Source organism: Pollicipes pollicipes, unplaced genomic scaffold (genome assembly GCF_011947565.3).
Source record: "Pollicipes pollicipes isolate AB1234 unplaced genomic scaffold, Ppol_2.1 Scaffold_7231;HRSCAF=8579_pilon_pilon_pilon, whole genome shotgun sequence".
Lineage (NCBI taxonomy): Eukaryota > Metazoa > Arthropoda > Thecostraca > Pollicipedomorpha > Pollicipedidae > Pollicipes > Pollicipes pollicipes.
Genome location: NW_023597034.1, coordinates 26,016,657 through 26,035,101, shown reverse-complemented (window position 1 = coordinate 26,035,101; position 18,445 = coordinate 26,016,657). Strand labels below are relative to the sequence as shown.

At 53.5% G+C, this 18,445-nt stretch overlaps 2 protein-coding genes across 2 annotated transcripts in view; one reads left to right on the top strand and one right to left on the bottom strand.

Annotated features, from left to right (window-relative positions):
• Window positions 1-959: 959 nt before the first annotated feature.
• LOC119109293 (multiple epidermal growth factor-like domains protein 6) overlaps window positions 960-18,445 on the bottom strand; it is a 64,274-nt gene continuing 46,788 nt past the window's right edge. Inside the window, exons 15-18 of the mRNA XM_037232891.1 lie at window positions 4,344-4,521; window positions 3,039-3,141; window positions 2,224-2,466; window positions 960-1,818 (exon numbers count right to left, since the gene is read on the bottom strand). Coding sequence (XP_037088786.1) covers window positions 1,766-1,818; window positions 2,224-2,466; window positions 3,039-3,141; window positions 4,344-4,521 — 577 coding nt within the window. The 3' untranslated portion in view covers window positions 960-1,765. The remainder of the gene's footprint in view (window positions 1,819-2,223; window positions 2,467-3,038; window positions 3,142-4,343; window positions 4,522-18,445) is intronic.
• On the top strand, window positions 9,398-11,645 carry LOC119109294 (methyltransferase-like protein 24). The gene is made up of 2 exons (XM_037232892.1): window positions 9,398-9,546; window positions 10,749-11,645. Exons 1-2 carry the CDS (start codon window positions 9,422-9,424, stop codon window positions 11,473-11,475), a joined length of 852 nt encoding a protein of 283 aa, XP_037088787.1. The 5' UTR covers window positions 9,398-9,421; the 3' UTR covers window positions 11,476-11,645.

The window sequence follows — 18,445 nt, the reverse complement described above, 5'->3', positions numbered from 1 at the left end:
CTTTTAAAGGTGTCGCTCCAACTGTTGTCATACTCGTGGCATGAGGTCGCGTTACCAACGTGCAACATTAAGTTTATGATTGACTGGTTAAAAGAGCGGGTTTAGCCCGCGGTCTCGCGTGGGCGATAAGCGCACGGCGAAACAGCTGCGAATCTCGAGCCTCACGCTGGAGCGTGAGGCGCGAGGCTCTCAAAGTGAGTTGGGGGAGGGGGGCGCTTGTCACTCGGGAATGACTCAACTCACTCCCAAAATGCGCCAGCAAACTGATCTAGATTTGTTAGCGGCAAATTAAACGACCAACGATTCCGGATCCTCCGGATTTTGCCCACTCTCTTAAAGTTAGGAGGGGCTGGAATCTAACTGGCTGGGGAAATACACCATTGCTCTCTCGCGACTGCCCGCGAAGCATGCTGCGGCCGTCTGCTCGAATAGCGGTTGCCGATTTTCGCTGAAGGTGTAGGGCAGCCGTCGACTCTACCGCGCGACCCTGCCGCTGACAGCCTCTGCCAAGCGGGCGGCGTCTGTCGCTGTCGTGCGGTGGCAGACGGGATGGGACCGGGTCCCGCTCGTGGCGGCGCGCACCCTCCGGTCGCCGCCGGGCCGAGAGGACAACGCAGCGCGATGTACCGCGTCACAGTCGCCTCACGCCACCGGCTCGACGGTCGCGTCACGCGTCACGCTCGCGTCCGCGGCGTCACGACGTCACCGTCCAGCGACGTCTGCGGTGGGTCGAGAATCGGTCCGCCCGCCTCAGCGCGGCCGGCCGGCGGAGCCGAGGCGGCCGCGGCAGACGGTTCTGCTGACGGCTTCGCGGCGGAGACGGATTAGCTCCTTCAGGGAAGGACCTGGAGGAGCCGCGCCTCGCGCTCTGGGTCGGCAACTGACGACGGGAGGTGCTGATGATGTGTGGGCTCCGCTTGGTCGGAGAAAATCCGCCGCCAAAACCTGCGCTTTGCATGTAAGTGCGCACGTGACGTTTAGTGTATTAGCAGATCGGTAAGCGAAGAGGCCGCCACTGCGGGAGACACGGGCGCTATGGTCACCAGCAAGGCCCGGCTAAATGGAATCGGCCACTAGGCGTAGCGAGACAGGTCGCGGCGCTGCGGGCAAGGGAGTCGGCAGTTGTTCTGGCGCCCGCGTGCCGCACACTGGCTAGGGTGGCTCCCAATCCAGCCAACGCGTCACACGTAGTGTTGGGCAGGGGGGGGGGGGGCAGAAGCCCACTTAGCACGACGCCAATGGAAGCACATCTATAGACCTGGAGCGGTACCGGACAGCCTCATCACAATGCGACGGATCTCACTGTCGGGTGGGGCGGCGTCACGTAGCACATCAGCACACATCAGGCCCGACCACCACTGGGGCCTGAAGCACAGAGCTCGTCCATAAGAGCCTCACTAGCACGCAAAATTCGTGACCTCCGCCGACCTCTCCGCATCCCGCGGCGGCTCAGCAGGTCACAGGCCCGCTGGGCGGCCACCGGCACACCGCGGGCGCTCCTGTGGCGGCTGGTGCCGGGAGAGTTCGAGCCAAAGGTGCGCTGGTCGGCGACAGCTTCAGCAGTGGTGCGGCGCCGGCTGGTTACCTGGTAGGCGGGCGGCTCTCACACCGCCTGCCGCCGCGGAGAACACCGATACAGAGGCAGCCGGGGCGCCCGCACCGCTCATCTGTGTCGGAGCAGTCGGCCGGTCGCGAGGCTTGAGTGGCCGCCGGCCGACAGATGGCGGCGATGCTGGTATGATCTCCGGCGAGTGGTGGCAGCCGCTTACAGTTCTGACCTCGAACTGTTTAGGCTTGCGCTTTTTAATAAATAATATTCTGAAAAGGAAACGCCCCGGTTAGCGTCACCTGCGACAGTGCCTTTGCATGTTTGAGGACATTTTAAGACTTACAAGCTTGCTTCAAGGTTCCAGCAGCGGGGACACAGCACAGTAACAATGAATGGCCTCATTCTGCAGTCTGGCGTGGTTACGAGATGTCTGGCCAGGTTCCATCAACAGGTCAGACCAGATGCCGTCAGTGAGCATTCAGGACGAAGCTTAACATCTGCTGACGGCCACCCTCTCCCCATTCCCGGGTCTACAGAGTGGCCACTGCCAGTCAACTGAGCAGCCGCCGACGGCTGCTGCCCGCTCCCAACCCCTCACCGGCCGCTCTGACCGGACACCGTCGACAGACACAGCGGACTAGGCCGAGCAGCCGCCAGCTGTCCACCCGACTGACCGTTGGGCCGGCGGCAGGAGCTGCCCAGCCAGCTGGGCGAGCAGTTGCACTCGCCGCTGACCGGGTCACAGGGCGTGCCCTCCGAACAGCGGCAGCGGCGCCGGCAGGCCGGGCCGTACCGGCCGGCGGGGCACGGCTTCTCGCACGCCGCCCCGGCGCGCCCCGTCGGACACGGGTACGCCCCAGTGGCCGGGTCACACGGGGTGCGCGCGCACGGCAGCCGGCAGTCCTGGCCGAATGTGCCTGCCGGAGCGGACGCGGGGTGCTCAGGCGGTCTTCGATGGCCAGTTGGTCGCGGTGCGGCGGGCAGGGTAGGAACCCCTAAGCCTCTTCGAAGGATTTCACGTTACACACGGCACCATGATTCAAGGAACAGATAGTCAGCGGGATGGTCATGTGACCGTTTCCAGAGATGTCGCTAAGGCATGCCGGCGATCTGTTGTTCAAGATCGCCAGATACACGTCTGGGTGAATACATGCATGCACCCAGTCATGTGTGTATGTGTAACATGCTGTCAATGCTACATCGAACTGCCGCTGCCGTATCGTGGCCTTTGTTTCACGGGGTCTTCACTCCACAGCGGCCTCAGAAAGCGGTCAGAACGACAGTCAACACACTCTCTGCTGCTGTGCATTATACGGAACGCCCGTTTGCCGCTGAAATGGACCTTCAGCTTTCCAGATCTGACCCGAGGGCCCAAGCACAGAGGACCTGTGCGGCCGCTGGGCCCGTCCAACACCATCCAGTGCCCCTCTACCAAACTGGTGGGGGTGGAGACAATGACAGCACAGTCCCGCCCGAGCGTCATGCTTACCCTGCGGGCAGACGTCCTGGCAGAGGTGGCCCATGTAGCCCGGGGCGCAGGTGCAGCCGCCGGTCACGGGGTCACAGCGGCCGCCGTTGTAACACCAGCACACCTGCCGACCAGCGTCACAGTGGTCATGACTGGGGAGGCGGCGACCGGCACAACCGCAGCCCAGAGTCACAGTGGTCATGTCTGGGGAGGCGGCGGCCGGCACAACCGCCGCCCAGTGTCACAGTGGTCACGTCTGGGGAGGCGGCGACCGGCACAACCGCCGCCCAGCGTCACAGTGGTCATGTCTGGGGAGGCGGCGACCGGCACAACCGCCGACCAGCGTCACAGTGGTCATGTCTGGGGAGGCAGCGACCGGCACACCTGCCGCCCAGCCTCACAGTGGTCATGTCTGGGGAGGCGGCGACCGGCACACCTGCCGCCCAGAGTCACAGTGGTCATGTTTGGGGAGGCAGCGACCGGCACACCTGCCGACCAGCCTCACCGTGGTCATGTCTGGGGAGGCGGCGACCGGCACACCTCCGCCCAGCGTCACAGTGGTCATGTCTGGGGAGGCGGCGACCGGCACACCTGCCGCCCAGAGTCACAGCGGTCATGTCTGGGGAGGCGGCGGCCGGCACAACCGCCGCCCAGAGTCACAGTGGTCATGTCTGGGGAGGCAGCGACCGGCACATCTGCCGCCCAGCCTCACAGTGGTCATCACTGGGGAGGCGGCGACCGGCACACCTCCGCCCAGCCTCACAGTGGTCATGTCTGGGGAGGCGGCGACCGGCACAACCGCCGCCCAGCCTCACAGTGGTCATGTCTGGGGAGGCGGCGACCGGCACAACCGCTGCCCAGAGCCACAGTGGTCATGTCTGGGGAGGCGGCGACCGGCACAACCGCCGCCCAGCCTCACAGTGGTCATGTCTGGGGAGGCGGCGACCGGCACAACCGCCGCCCAGTGTCATAGCGACTGCTTTGCTGGCTGAGGACAGGCGTCGGCCTGACTGAGACAGAAGCGCGACTGAGTGCAACTGAAATATTCACACGGAGTGGTAAACCCACCAGAGGCGAAACTTCCCCCGAAATTGCGGATGTAGATGTTATGTCTTGGCCCATTCTCTGTATGCAACACTATATGCCTAAGGCTAACCTATTGAAAGTTCCGTACACACAAATATCCGTACACACAAACGACCGCGGCTGCGCTGAAAACAATCTATGACAAGCATCATGCAGCGACGCACACCGTCACCGAGTCGACCGGACCGCCCTGCGCCTCGCCCCCCCCCCCCCCCCTCCCCCCGGGCGGCCCGGACTCACCTTCGCACAATGGCGACCGTGGTAGCCGTGCGGACACCTGGACGCGCAGAGCTTGCCGTAGAAGCCGGCGGCGCACGCGCACGTGCCGGCCACGTGGTCCAGCACGCCGCCGTTGCGGCAGCGGCCCCGGTACATGCAGTTGGGCCCGTACCGGTTGCGGCGGCAGGGCGTGCGGCACCTGGTGTCGGAAACGAGTAAACTCAGCTCTACGGCGCGAACTGAATGACATGGTTATGAATCGAGGGTACTTGCGTCGACTTTCTACGGACTATTGCACGGACTTTTGGACTATTGTACGGACTTTCCTTGGTACGGGCGGCTTTCACACTTACTGAGCGTGGAGACTTCGATTCCGAGCAGCCTCGGACAGTTGCAAGTCGGTTCAGATTCAAACGATCTAAATTACGCAGTTAAAACAAACTCAATCTCGTAATGGTATTGCCTCAATACTGGACCAACTACGACTCTAAAGACAACGTTAGCGGTTTGAAATGTAACTCACGATTTTCTTTGGCATGCAACATGCGCGTTACCGGAAGTCCACGACTTATGGAGGAAACATATGAAGGCGCCGATGGTGTGGGAGTGCAAACGGATGGTGGCGCGAATTCACAATTACGACCAGAAGATCAAAACGTAAGCAAAGGTTGGTTGCTGCCGCCAAGTAGAACGCAAGAGCCCTGTTAGAAGGCATTACTCCCTATGCCCTCCACCTATAGTGGTGCATTTCACCTTAACTTTGACTACATATATCACTTCTACATTTGGATGAACAAGCCGGCCATTGTGAACAGTCAAAGACATTGGAGCCTGTCATACACACATGCTACGTTGGCATAAACTGTAACGTGGCAAGGTCTGTCAAGACGGCTCACGACTCGCCCGTACAAAAGGTTCTTCAAAAACATCGAAAATGATGCGTATGACACATATCGACGAGTTGAACACAACGGCGTGCTGAAATGCTTGGTGCACGCGATAATTTGCTTTCAGTGGTTTCAGCTGATCATCCCACTAAAACATGGAGGAGTTTTCAGGGGGACGTACCTTATCATCGCCATCGGGGGATTCGTCTTGACCTGCCCTGCCCAAACATGGCATCCACGTCCTGTCTTCGCCTAGCCCACCGGAGCTGACTCTCGAAATCATCGCGAAACAACCATGTGTGCACTGCGTCTCAATGGGTTGCGCACGGCGCATGCTCAAATGCTTCGTAATGGGGTAGTGTCCTTTCAGAGGTGGCATTCCCATGTTCTCAAAGGATCTCGTCAAGCGCATAAAATTAAACTTCATATTCTCAGACGGCTGGTAGCATTGGGTTGAGCTTGCAGCTGCCCTTATCTACCCGACGGTATCTCAATCAGGTCTCGCTTTGATTATGCACGAGTAAGCTCAGTTTTCCACCTCAGAACTCATGTGACCCTAATTGACTTTTCCATGACGTTGAATGAAACTGCTTTCGATGGCCTCTACGATTTTGTATTTTTGGCATATGGGCATGTACGGTGATGCTGACAACACAAGATTGCCTACAAAAGATCGACCGGGAGTGTTGAGTTTCTCACAGCCATCCAGCTGCCATCACTGACTGAACTTCTGAAACTCACCCCGTGCGCCCATCTCACATATCAAACCATTTCTATCAACGCTCTACGCTTCAATGTGCCCTCAGTTAACTTGCCTCTAGATCGCTGGTTCACCTAAGCGCGAGCCAGGTCATCTTTTCACGCAATATATAAGCTTTCACTGACTTTTCATACTGGTTTACGTGCATACCTATTGCGTCCATGCGATTCGGTGAGAAACTTAGAAATCCCGGCTAGTCCTTTGTCGGGAATCGCCACTCTATTATGACTGTCAGCATAAGTATTAAAGCGAAAAATCTGCTGTTGGAGTCCAAATAACTTAAGAGCAGTTGATAACAGACCACAAACCCTCGTATTTCCCGCATCAGTGCGACGACAGGAGGGTTTATGTGACGCTACGGTACAGACCAGACCATCGCGCGTGGTGTCGCGCGAACAAACTCGCCGCCGCCCCATAGCTGACCCTACAGGGTCAGCTATGGCGGGGTCACATTGGCGGCAGTGGCGACTGTCGGCTTCCGATCATTTGAAACCTATCGGGGTGACGAGGAATATCGACTGCCGCATGATACTCGACTTCATATTTGCCAGTTGTGAGGAGACGGACCGAGTGAGGATAAAAATACAACGACTAGAACAACTCGGAAATACGAATTGAGCATGGTTCTGAAACGAGGTTCCTGCGCCGCTGTTCAGCTCTGGCGTTACATCAATAACAGCGCGAGGAATAATAAGTGACAAGCAGAGCTTGAGTAAACATCTCGCCGCCAATGTGTACACATTTAAACGGTGGAAAACCGGCAGGACAGTTTGTCAACCAAGCTCTTACAAACTGACAATGCATGAATTCAGAGCCGAGGCAACCAGAACAAGCGCCCGCCGGAGAAAACGCGGAGTTTGTCGACGGCCTCTTGCCCGAGGTTTTCCCTGACCTGGAAGAATGACACCAAGATCTGGCCTGGCTCAGCGGGCTGGTCGACCTGGCACCGGAAAACTTCGCCGCTGACGACAAGAACTGCAAGCCTTTGGAGAAAAAGCGTGGAGAGACAGGGACCTGCAAGTCAGAGGACTGACCCAGAGCCGGAGCAATTGCGAGCTTATCCGCTGGAGCTTCTCAGCAGCCTGCAGCCATCATGGCTACTATCACACAATTTGAATGTTCAGGCAAGGCACGCCCATCATGCCCCTAGGAAACCAGGATTCTGAAGTTCTAAAATGGCGACCATCATGGCAACTTAGACCAAGGGCGCGAACATCTTCACCCCAACAATATCGCTCATAGTAGGGAAATAATCTTGAGTCAAAGATTCTTGGTCTTGTAGGCAAAGAATATTCAATACGTTGATCGGTACATACTCATAGCAAATTTTCGTCGGGGAATATTTTGCACATGTGCTGTATGAGTTGATACTCGAAACCATCCTTTTCTTAATGAACCGTCTCTCTCTCTCTCTCTCTCTCTCGCTCTCTCTCTCTTCTCTCTCTCTTCTCTCTCTCTCTCTCTCTCTCTCTCTCTCTCTCTCTCTCTCTCTCTCTCTCTCTCTCTCTCTCTCTCTCTCTCTCTCTCTCTCTCTCTCTCTCTCTCTCTCTCTCTCTCTCTCCTCTCTCTCTCTTCTCTCTCTCTCTCTCTCTCTCTCTCTCTCTCTCTCTCTCTCTCTCTCTCTCTCTCTCTCTCTCTCTCTCTCTCTCTCTCTCTCATCCCATCTAACATGCCCTTCGAGTTCAAGCTGGTCCTGCCATCCGAGGCTATACCGTGACTATGAACAAGAACCGAAGCCGGCCTCTGAGTGTAATGAGCCTCAATCTGACTGAGCCAGTGCACTTCCGGGGTTGACTTTACGTCGGCTGATGCAGACTGAGCAGCCAGCCCAACTGTCCTGCCTGTCGCAAGTTAGCACGACTCATAATGGGGTGTACATAAAAGCCATGAAACCGCAATGCTTTTTGGCGCAGAACGTCAGCTGCAATAGGAGAGTAACGCACCTCGGTCTCCAGTCTGCCATTATCCATCGTCACATCGTGTCAGGTGAGGCCTATGTCGGTTACCCAGCGCTAGGCCCTTTCCCTGCCGAAGTGCCCAAACCGGGTAGCGGACCGTAACGCTGCACTTCGAAGGGACACGTGATGACCCCACCGACTGACCGTAACGCTGTACCTCGGAGGGGCACGTGACCCCACTGACTGACCGTAACGCTGCACTTCGAAGGGGCACGTGACCCCACTGACTGACCGTAACGCTGTACCTCGGAGGGGCATGTGACCCCACTGACTGACCGTAACGCTGCACTTCGGAGGGGCACGTGACCCCACTGACTGACCGTAACGCTGCACTTCGAAGGGCACGTGATCCTGCTAACTAGTCAGCTGGTCGAACGGTTCGGTAGAAGAGGACGGTCGTTTTCGTGACCGTTACGAGATAATCTGAGACTGATGAGCAACATCGGCGAATAGTATGTCACCGTTCGAAGTCGGATTCTTTAAAGTTGAACGCCCTGGAGAATGACTTTTTTGTGACCGTGTCATCTGTATTGCTCCAGCGAATGAGTTGAGACTGGCAAGTTCTTTGGCGCGTGTCCAACTATCAAAAACCGGTACAAATGCGAATAACCACGACACAGGTCACACCGATCTTCGAACATGAAACCAATACAAACGTCTCAAATCCTTCCTTTACGGTTCACCTTTTTCAAGACCAAAGCATCGCCGGGGATACCAGGAAGCTAAAAATAAGAGAAATCTGACGGGTCGCCCAGCGTGACCCGAGCGAGTCATGTCAGGTGTGAAATAATCGTATTTGATGAATTTCAAGAATTTCATCACTTTCGCCACCCGGGAAAATGGATGACAAACTGAATACTTCTCTCTGAGTGATCTGTTGTGGGCAATCTAACTCCACTACATGCACGCGTGCCAAAAATAAGACAAATCGTAGGGGCCGACCGAATCGGTGCCTTTGACCGCCATGCAAAGGTCACTTAGTACTTTCATGACGCCGCATAACATCACGCACATTTCACAAGCATAAAACATGTTGGAAGTGTTCTACCAAACCGGACCATACGTCGTCCCGTCTAAAATCTAAAAAAACAAACACATTGAACACGTTTCACGACCAGCCACTTCGGCAGGGCCGGACCACTTCGTGCCGGACAGCGAGCCTGAACAACACGGCTGGGTTCCTTTCCACCTGTCCCCGTATGACCAGAAAGGAATGAGATAAGTCCGTTGAAAGATGGCGGTCTAAACTCACCACGGCTACGAAGCACGCAAAACTGCTCGAAGCCGCCCGGCCGGACCCAGCCCAACACAACAGCAGCTGAGAGCCGTCCTAGCCCGCGATGCGCCTGCCCATTAAAATGCTGGGCTGGGCTCCGAACGCCCGTCCCGAGGTCAACCACCCCACGGCGGCCGGCGGCGGCGGCGGCGGCGGCGGCGGCCGGCCACCTCGGACCCAGTGGTCCCGCGCCGGCCGGCGCGAGGTGAGCGGCCGCCATGGCCGGAACCTGGGCCCACGTCAAGCGCCGCTGGACACCGCTGTTCGGCAGGCTGCTGCTGACCGGCGTCGTCGCCGGTCTGCTGGTGGTGGCGCATCTCTCCCGACACCAGGCGGTCTCCGGGTGAGTGGGCCACGTCGAGGGCTGGTGTCCCGCGACCGCGCTGCCGTGCCGACTGCGCCACTGCAGGCACGCTCTGTGCGGGCTTGCGGGTGACGCCAACGGTAGAGGTGCGGTAACCCTAGTGGCTGTCCTCCCCTGGCTCAGGCGGCCCAGGGTCGGCCCTTGGGTCAGAGTGTGACTGCGCTCCCCTGTCTCAGACGTCCGGGGTCGGCCCTTGTGTCCTCGTCTACTCGTACTCCCTCTCCCCTGTCTCAGACGTCGGGGTCGGCGCTGTGTCGGCGTCTGACGTACTCCCCTGTCCAGACGTCCGGGGTCGGTCCTGTGTACGCGGTCTGACTGACTCCCCTGTCTCAGACGTCCGGGGTCGGCCTTGTGTTGCGTCTGACTGTACTCCCCTGTCTCAGACGTCCGGGGTCGGTCCTTGTGTCCGTCTGACTGTACTCCCCTGTCCAGACGTCCGGGGTCGGTCCTTGTGTACGCGTCTGACTGTACTCCCCTGTCTCAGACGTCCGGGGTCGGTCCTTGTGTCCTCGTCTGACTGTACTCCCCTGTCTCAGACGTCCGGGGTCGGTGCTTGTGTCCGCGTCTGACTGTACTCCCTGTCTCAGACGTCCGGGGTCGGTCCTTGTGTCCTATCTGATGCACTCCCCGTCTCAGACGCCGGGGGTCGGTCCTTGTGTCTCATGACTGTGCACTCCCCTGTCTCAGACGTCCGGGGTCGGCCCTTGTGTACGCGTCTGACTGTACTCCCCTGTCTCAGACGTCCGGGGTCGGTCCTTGTGTTGCGTCTGACTGTACTCCCCTGTCTCAGACGTCCGGGGTCGGTCCTTGTGTACGCGTCTGACTGTACTCCCCTATCTCAGACGTCCGGTGTCAGCCCTTGCGTCCCCGTCTGACTGCGCTCCGCTGTCTCAGTCGCTTCGAGTAATCCCATGTAACCGTATTTCCTTGCATCAGGCGGCCACAGGTGTGTGTTCGCAAAATGAATTGGGGAAGGAGGGAAGGTGATCAGAGAAAAGTGAAGAAACCTACCCCGTAATGCGCCAACAAACGGATTTCTTCTCAGATTTGGCCCACCGTCTTATGAAAATGGGGCGGGGGAGGGGGGGGGGGGCGACGCTGAAGCCCCAAATGAATAGGAAACCACACCCGGTCATGGAATAACCCGTTCGTCCCTCACGACAATGTCTTTCCTTCGTCAGATGGCCTCGGGCTAGTCCGCTGGACCAAACGCCGACGCGCACAGCCGAGCTGCTGGCCGCACTCTACCAATACCTGGAGACTCCCGAGCCCTGCTGCCGCCGCCTGCAGCGCTTCGGCGGCGCCGCCAACGGTGACGGCGACAAACTGGTGTGCATGGACGCGGCGCTGCGGCCGCCGCCCGGCCGCTGCCTCGTCTACTCGGTGGGCGTGGCGAATGACTGGAGCTTCGACCGCGCCATGGTCGAGCACGGCTGCGAAGTGCACTCGTTCGACCCGACCGTAGGCCGGCCGGACGGGCCGACCGAGTTCGGCGGCCACTTCCACGCGGTCGGCCTGACGGGCGACAACAGCAGCGCCCAGCAGCCGATGAGGATGGCCACGCTCGCCCAGCTCCGCGCGCAGCTCGGCCACCAGCGACGCGACATCGACTACCTCAAGGTCGACATCGAGGGCAACGAGTGGTCCTGGCTGGACGGCGAGGAGCTGGAGGTTTTCAAGCACGTGCGGCAGCTCGGAATGGAGGTGCACTTCCTGGACCTCGAACACTCCCCCTCTTCGTACGAGCCAGTGCTGTGGTACTTTGAGACGTTCCAGTTTCTCCGCGAGCAGGGGTTCTGCCTGGTGAGCGCCACGGAAAACGTCGTCGTTCCGAAACGGTTATCTCTGCCCGGAATGACCGAGAAGAAGGCCCTTTTGTTTGAAATGGTGTGGGTGAAAAGCAAATAAGACTCTGGACTTTTACGTGCCACCACGCTCGAAGGTGCAAAACAGCCATTAATGAATAGCTCATTCCAAAGCGCATTCGACTTCGTGAAAGGTAAAATGTCATGTATCGTGTCCCTGTACATACCTGATGTGAGCTACAGATGCTCAAGGAAAAGCCAGTAAGAATGCTGGACGTGTATATATATATATATATATATATATATATATATATATATATATATGGATATATGTGTATGGTATCATTAAGTCCGGGAGAATACAGCATGCTATGTAATAGGAACACACAAATATTGAACTGTAAGACGCAAGCCGCTGTTGAACTCCGGCGAGCCGGTGTACGTTCAGCATTGCCGCTCAAAGAATTAGACGTCTCACAAATGCAGCCTCGCCAGATCAAGTTATCGCTCTCGCTATCCGAGCCAATTCTCAAGTTCACCCTTTGCACATGGATCCGCGTTCCACTCCAGAGTTTGGGGCAGGAGTACCGAGAGTCACTCCCAGCCCGAGTCCATCCAGTTTCACTGCACATGAGCCCGAGTCCGTCCAGTTTCACTGCATATGAGCACGAGTCCTGTAGTACGGATGTTGTGAGAATGTCTCCTGATTTGATACAAAAATGTACTTAGATAAGACCGTAGTAATAGCCTTATTCCTCGGAGAAACACCTGGAGAATGTTAGACCGGCAACGCCGCGGACCACACCACTCACGACCGGCTGGAGTGAGGCGGCTCTGGCCCCACTATGGCGGAATCGGACCCAGCGGACCCACCAGCCCAGCAGCTGTCATGTAGTGTTTTACGGTTTACTTAGTCTTTCTTTGGTTTCTGTCAGCTCGGAAAGACCATTGCAAAGCGAAGGTTAGACAAGGTTTCACAAACCGGCTAACAGATGGGAAAGAACAGCTGCGACGGTCTGGCTATCTCCAGTACCGGGGTTCATACCACGCACAGGGGCGGTTTGTGGTTGGTGTGCGCCCCGCTTTCGTGCCGTTGCTCGGCCGGTCGGTAGGCCCGTTCAGGGATAACAGTAGCAGTAGGCCCCCGGAACGGTGAGCTGTTTCAGGCCGAACGACGAAGCGGCCAGTGGGAATAAGCGGGCAAGTGAATTTAAATGCAAACGGTAATCGATACTACTACTGCCTAATGACATACAACTTCTTTCACTTACCTTATGCGGCCTGCTTTTGAACGTGAATGAGTAGGAAGCCGGTACAGCCAGGTTATAGGGGTACGGCAGGGTAGCGGCATCAGGTCCTGCACGTTCGGACATAGTCGCTCGTTCAAAAAGAATAAAGCTTACAACGTGGTGGGACCAGGGTCTACGCAATAACCTAAGCTGAGCCTGAATCACCCGAATACCACTACGCAAAACTTCGAAAATAATTATCTGTTTTAATGTAACCATCCCATGTAATGTGTAATGTAACCATCACATAACCATTCCCGTTTCAGTTTGATCAGTTTGGCCATTTGCCAACTGGCTAGCATCTACGAGCTATACCGCCACAGCTTTTGGAATTCGATCCCAAATGAATGTCACTTACGGGCCCAAATATCTGATATTCCACCAACTGAGTTCCTTGCCCCTTGTCTACGTGACATGGCATGCAATCTTTACGGCCACCTGCTGGACCACTTGAGACATGAGGTGGACCATACCTATGTGAAGTCCAGACCACCGCTGTTTTTACTGCCACAAACGCAAGTGGCAGCAGCTGAGTAAGGCTTGAAATGTGGATAAATAATGAGTGCGCAAACAGTCTGGGAGGCGTTGACCCATAATCTTGTAACTAATAAAGGTAGGTTTGCGTGATGTAATCTACCAAGAATATGCTTTCGTCATCAAGGCCCATCCGAAATGGCAACTTAATAAATATACCAAGTTAAATGGCAACCGTGTCCACTGTCTGGCAGTCGCCGTCCCAAAGCGTACGATAACGATTTTTCAGCCCCATCCCAAACGATACAAGTTAAATTGGTAGAATTAGTGCAGACTATTCAATACGATGCTATGTTATGTTTATGTTGCTTTTAATCTGAACTGCTGAGTTATGTTTCGTTGCTTTAAGCATGGATGTCGATTTCTGAAAATGATTGGGGGCAGATTCGTGGAAGTCGTCCTAAGGGGACAGGGCCAGAAACTTTTCAGATTTGGTGCCTAATGTTCTGGTTATCAGTTGTATGCATATATATATATATATATATATATATATATATATATATATATATATATATACCGTGCATGGAAGCATCGCAGATTGCATCTACTTCTTACAAAGGCACTTGCTTTGTGAAACTGACGGGATGCAATTGTAGTTTTCTCTTGCATACAAAAAAGTTTAGTTGGTGTATAATTTATCATTATGTGCTCAGGATTTTTGTATTTATTCATCCGTACAAGAATTGTCCAGCGTCCACAATATATGTGGGCACATATTCATAGCTCATTTATACGCAGGTTCTCGGTACACCAAAACGTCATCGATAAGACATATGCATTTAAGTAAATATCAGTGCCAACGAATGCATGTAAGATACTGTTAATAATCATCCACGCATAAGTTAGCAACATGTTTTTTCAACCTTTCCGCAAATACGCTCAGGCAGAAGTCCTCCTGTTGAGAATCCCTTTCCCTCGCTCTTTGACGAAGACGAATGCAAGCCAGCTTTACGGCTGGGGACAGTGTTCCAAGCTGTTGTGCCTCATGAAAGGAAAACTATCATCCGTTTCACTTCGAGCGTGTGAAAAATGAAACAGCCGTCATACCAATGTCATGCGTAAAACAGGTTGATTGTAACAACGTTTCCGGTTGAGTTAGCTTTTCCGTTACCACGGGATAATATCGACATACGTATACTCGGTGCTCAATGAGCGTACCGACAGAGAGACTCAGCCAGTCTTGGTAATCGTGGAGGGCGGATGGGGTTGAATAAGCCCTCCCCTGGGGTAAGGCTCCGCCTAAAAAAAGAAGTCACCGGATATGCCCCACTTGATTTCGAGGGGAGCCTTGCCCTTCTTCAAAGTCAGGTGTCACCAACAGATGCAATGCTATTTGTATTTTGCAGTCGACAAACTGAAGGAAGCACACCGGTGCTGTTCATTTTATGATGTTTCAGTGGACTATTCCTGAGCCGATAGCAAACAGGGGCTGCGCCGGAGCTTTTCTGGGTTGTACAAATATCCTGAAATTAGATCTTAGATCCAAATAAGGTCGTACATTTGCATTCATATTGGCCTATTTTGGTCTCAAAGCGCTCAACTTTGTCCACAATCAAATAAGGAAAGAACTTCATAGCCCAGTTTTGGCCGTGCGCGTTCGCAAGTCTTACAACAAAAACCCCCGACACCCGCCCTTGCAGTCTCCGGAGGCCGTGCCCGTCGGTCCTGCGTCTAACACTAGGCGGTGGCCAACGGGCGGAGGCAAACGACAACGTCTCTGAAGGAAATGCTTTTGAACGCGATAAGAATGCTTCGAGGGTGTCCGGGAATATGTTTCATCTGTGCAACTTTTAGGTTTTTAATATAAACAGTCTAGCATTCATAGCACCGCGAATCGTTGGTAGAACTAGACAAGAAAATGCAGAATCTCTATTTTCTTGTTGCTGCCGCTATTTATCTTTTCAGAGGATAAGCTCAAAGTTATTGAAGTTGAATACACGCCAGCGTCAATGTCGTAACGGTATGAATTGTTTTCAAATGCTTTTAGCAGCATTATTTCACGATGGCTGTTCTCCGGCACCAGGCGCCCACCACCCGGTGTTAGCTGCAGTGCTGCACTGCTGCACTCGGTATTGGCCAACGCCGCTCGGTCTCATGGAGACTGCAGCCCCGGCCATTGGTGTTCTTGCTGCTAAGGTTGTGAGCATGTAGGCCCAAAATTGTTTCACGTAATTTGTTTCACATGATGATCCTGAACAAGCATGAAGCCTCGCTTGTGTCGGCCTTTCTCATTTTTGACATCATTGTGATCCGCCTTGTTACACACAAACGAAACCCTTTTCCTTTTCCGGGCAAGGGGCCCCGTGGGTAAACCAATATGGTGCACATTACATTTCTCGGTCAGGGGCTTCAGGGCCATTCGGTTACAGCGTGGGGTGCCTGCCGGCCGTCATGTCGTTGACATTGGGGCAGGATCCCCTGGTCGATACGGAAACCCTTAGAGGGATACATCATACACTGGTCGCCTCCCTGACGCCGGAGGTCTCCTGATACGGCCACTTGTTCCCAAATAGACGCAAGGACCCTCATGGATGCAAACGATCCCTTATCGTCGGAGGTGTCCAATAATTGGCACAGAGACGACGGTTTGGCATAACGGGCCCCTGGCTGAAATGGGATCAGCAGCCCGCCGTTCGGTACCGGTATTCTGACTGACGAAGAGCTTTCAATTATTAATGCATATATTTAGCTATATTAATTATGTCAATACATTCAAGATGTTGTTGGGCATTAATATAATTTTGTTTGGCGTCGATCGTCGTAACCGGGTCGCAGTAATCGACTTAGCGTCGATGTTATGTGGCTTCGGACGTTGTAGGACTCACACGCCTCCGGGAGCAGCGTAAGTTGATTTGCGTGACTGGTGATGTCTGCCACGGCAATGCCTGCTGATTGCCGCTAGGCGGGGTGCATGTGCATCGTTCCCATTAGGTATGTTCGACACGGCTTGTGTTGGCGGTTATGGTCGGACTACTATCGCGATCGGTTTGGTCGGCTGGTGTCGATCGTCAGGTTTTTGCAACTTTTTCATCGAAAATGTATGTGAAGTAAAGGTCGACGCATATGAAAGGTTTCTTCAAATGTCGACGGCTAATAACTTTATTACAGTTTGTTTTCATTTTCTGCTGAGACCTCGTAGCAAAACAACGCAACTTGCTGCAGTTTCTATAGCTTAAATATCGCTGAATAATACCAAAACACTCCCAAAATGGTACAAAACTAGACCATGCCCAACCACAGATATGAATCGTATTATTAAAGAAATGCAGCATACAGAAGAAAAAAGACAGAAGAAAAACTCAAGCAAACACGGAACGACCGCGGAGCATTCAAAGTGGAACTAACTCGATCAGTTACACTAAGCTGGTCATGATACCGCAGTTTTCACTTTCTTTGGTTATTTTTCCTGTGAAACAATCATTAGAAACATTCTTGTAGATACATTCATGAAACATTCATGTAGATAATTCCGAGCCTCTGTTTGTAATGTCCGACATGAACTTGAGTTCCAGAAGGTTGGTGGAGGAGCCAAACTCGCTGTGGGGGGGCCAAATTGAATATTGGGGGGGGGGGGGGGGCAGTGACTCACCCAAAATAATACAATTCGACATCCGTGACTTCAAATATGAGCTGATGATTGAATAGTTTTGTTCTGAATCTGAGTTTGAGCCAAAATTCCAGGGTTCCGGAATCACGGATTTCGAGGATAAGTCATATTTAGTAAGGTTTGTGTCTAAGTCCAACCTCGAGTCAATTACTTTTGAACACGTGTTTGGGTGGAGATACGTCAATTGGCCCCCGGAAAGTTTTCCAAACTAATTATTGAACGTAGCGGCGTAGCCGCACCACTCTGCACAGCTGTAAGCAATTGGATAGCGTATGTTTTGGCTTAAAAACTAAATGTACCTTGTATACTTTGTCACATCGCTGATGCACGGCAGATCAAAATCAGGTCGTGGCTATCAGCGACGGCAATATCTATAAAATTGTTCAATCTGGTGTGGCAACGGGGTGCTAGACAAAAGCATACATCTCTGAAATAGTTTCTTAGACAACGCTTTAACTGAATTCAAAATTACAGCAAATTCCATTAACCTACGGTCAAGCATTAGCGTCAAGCTGAGGCCAAAACTAACGTCAAGCTGAGGCCAAAACAAGCCTCATTTTTATCGAACCAGCGTAAAGGGTGGCTTATGATGCTTATTTATAAGTTATTGATAACAGGGACCGCAACATACATCTTTTATGGACGTCTTACAGGTCAAGGAGGCCCATTGAACTTAAATGACCCAGACCAGTCCTTTTGTTTTTAGGAACGTACCACCCATCGTAAACCTAAACAAATTTTCAAATTCAAAAATCAAAACCATCTCTTAAGTGTTCGGTCACTACGATCTTATGAAGGTAAAAAGGTCACTGACCTTAAGTAAACACCAGTGATCTTTTCCTTAGGACAGGTATTTGGGTTCAAGGCTGTTGTACGAGGAGGTCTGGGGGCACATTACACACAAATTTTGATTTTGACGTTATTTGACCTCATTTGACCCGAAGGCCAACCTAAGAGATTAAATTTTGAAACAAATGAGCTCACACGGAGACCAGCCGACCCTGTGATTCTGCTGTGTCTGGCTCTTTTTATCTTTGAGGGGTCCAGGGGTTCATATAGTAGTTCATCATATGATATCGGGAGTTGAAATAGACTCACACCCGAGCGCAGAGTATTCAACCGACCACCCGGGCGCGCGTTAGTTGGCGAGTGCCAGTCTGAGTGTGTTTCAACTGGTACCTATTTGTGTTTGTTATACACATGTATATATATATATATATATATATATATATATACATATATACATATGTGTGTGTGTGTGTGTGTGTGTGTGCGTGCGTGTGTGTGTGTGTGTGTGTGTGTGTGTGTGTGTGTGTGTGTGTGTGTGTGTGTGTGTGTGTGTGTGTGTGTGTGTGTGTGTGTGTGTGTGTGTGTGTGTGTGTGTGTGTGTGTGTGTGTGTGTGTGTGTGTGTGTGTGTGTGTGTGTGTGTGTGTGTGTGTGTCGTGTACCACAACAGACGAGTTCGAGACCTAAAATCCCATAAGTCAGAAATCGATTTCGAATCTGATCTGGCCCATGCCTTCATGCAACACAAACCCGACAGAAATGCGCCATGAACAAATGGCCAACGCCTTTTCCTACTCCAGATGCACTTTTGCACAGTTTCGGATCCTTAGCTTGGAAACAAGGGCCTAAATATGTC

Excerpts from the sequence above, each read along its gene's own strand:
- LOC119109294 (XM_037232892.1), top strand. The coding sequence starts at position 9,422 with ATGGCCGGAACCTGGGCCCACGTCAAGCGCCGCTGGACACCGCTGTTC. Across the intron at positions 9,547-10,748 it reads CGACACCAGGCGGTCTCCGG|ATGGCCTCGGGCTAGTCCGC; the intron begins GTGAGTGGGCCA and ends TTCCTTCGTCAG.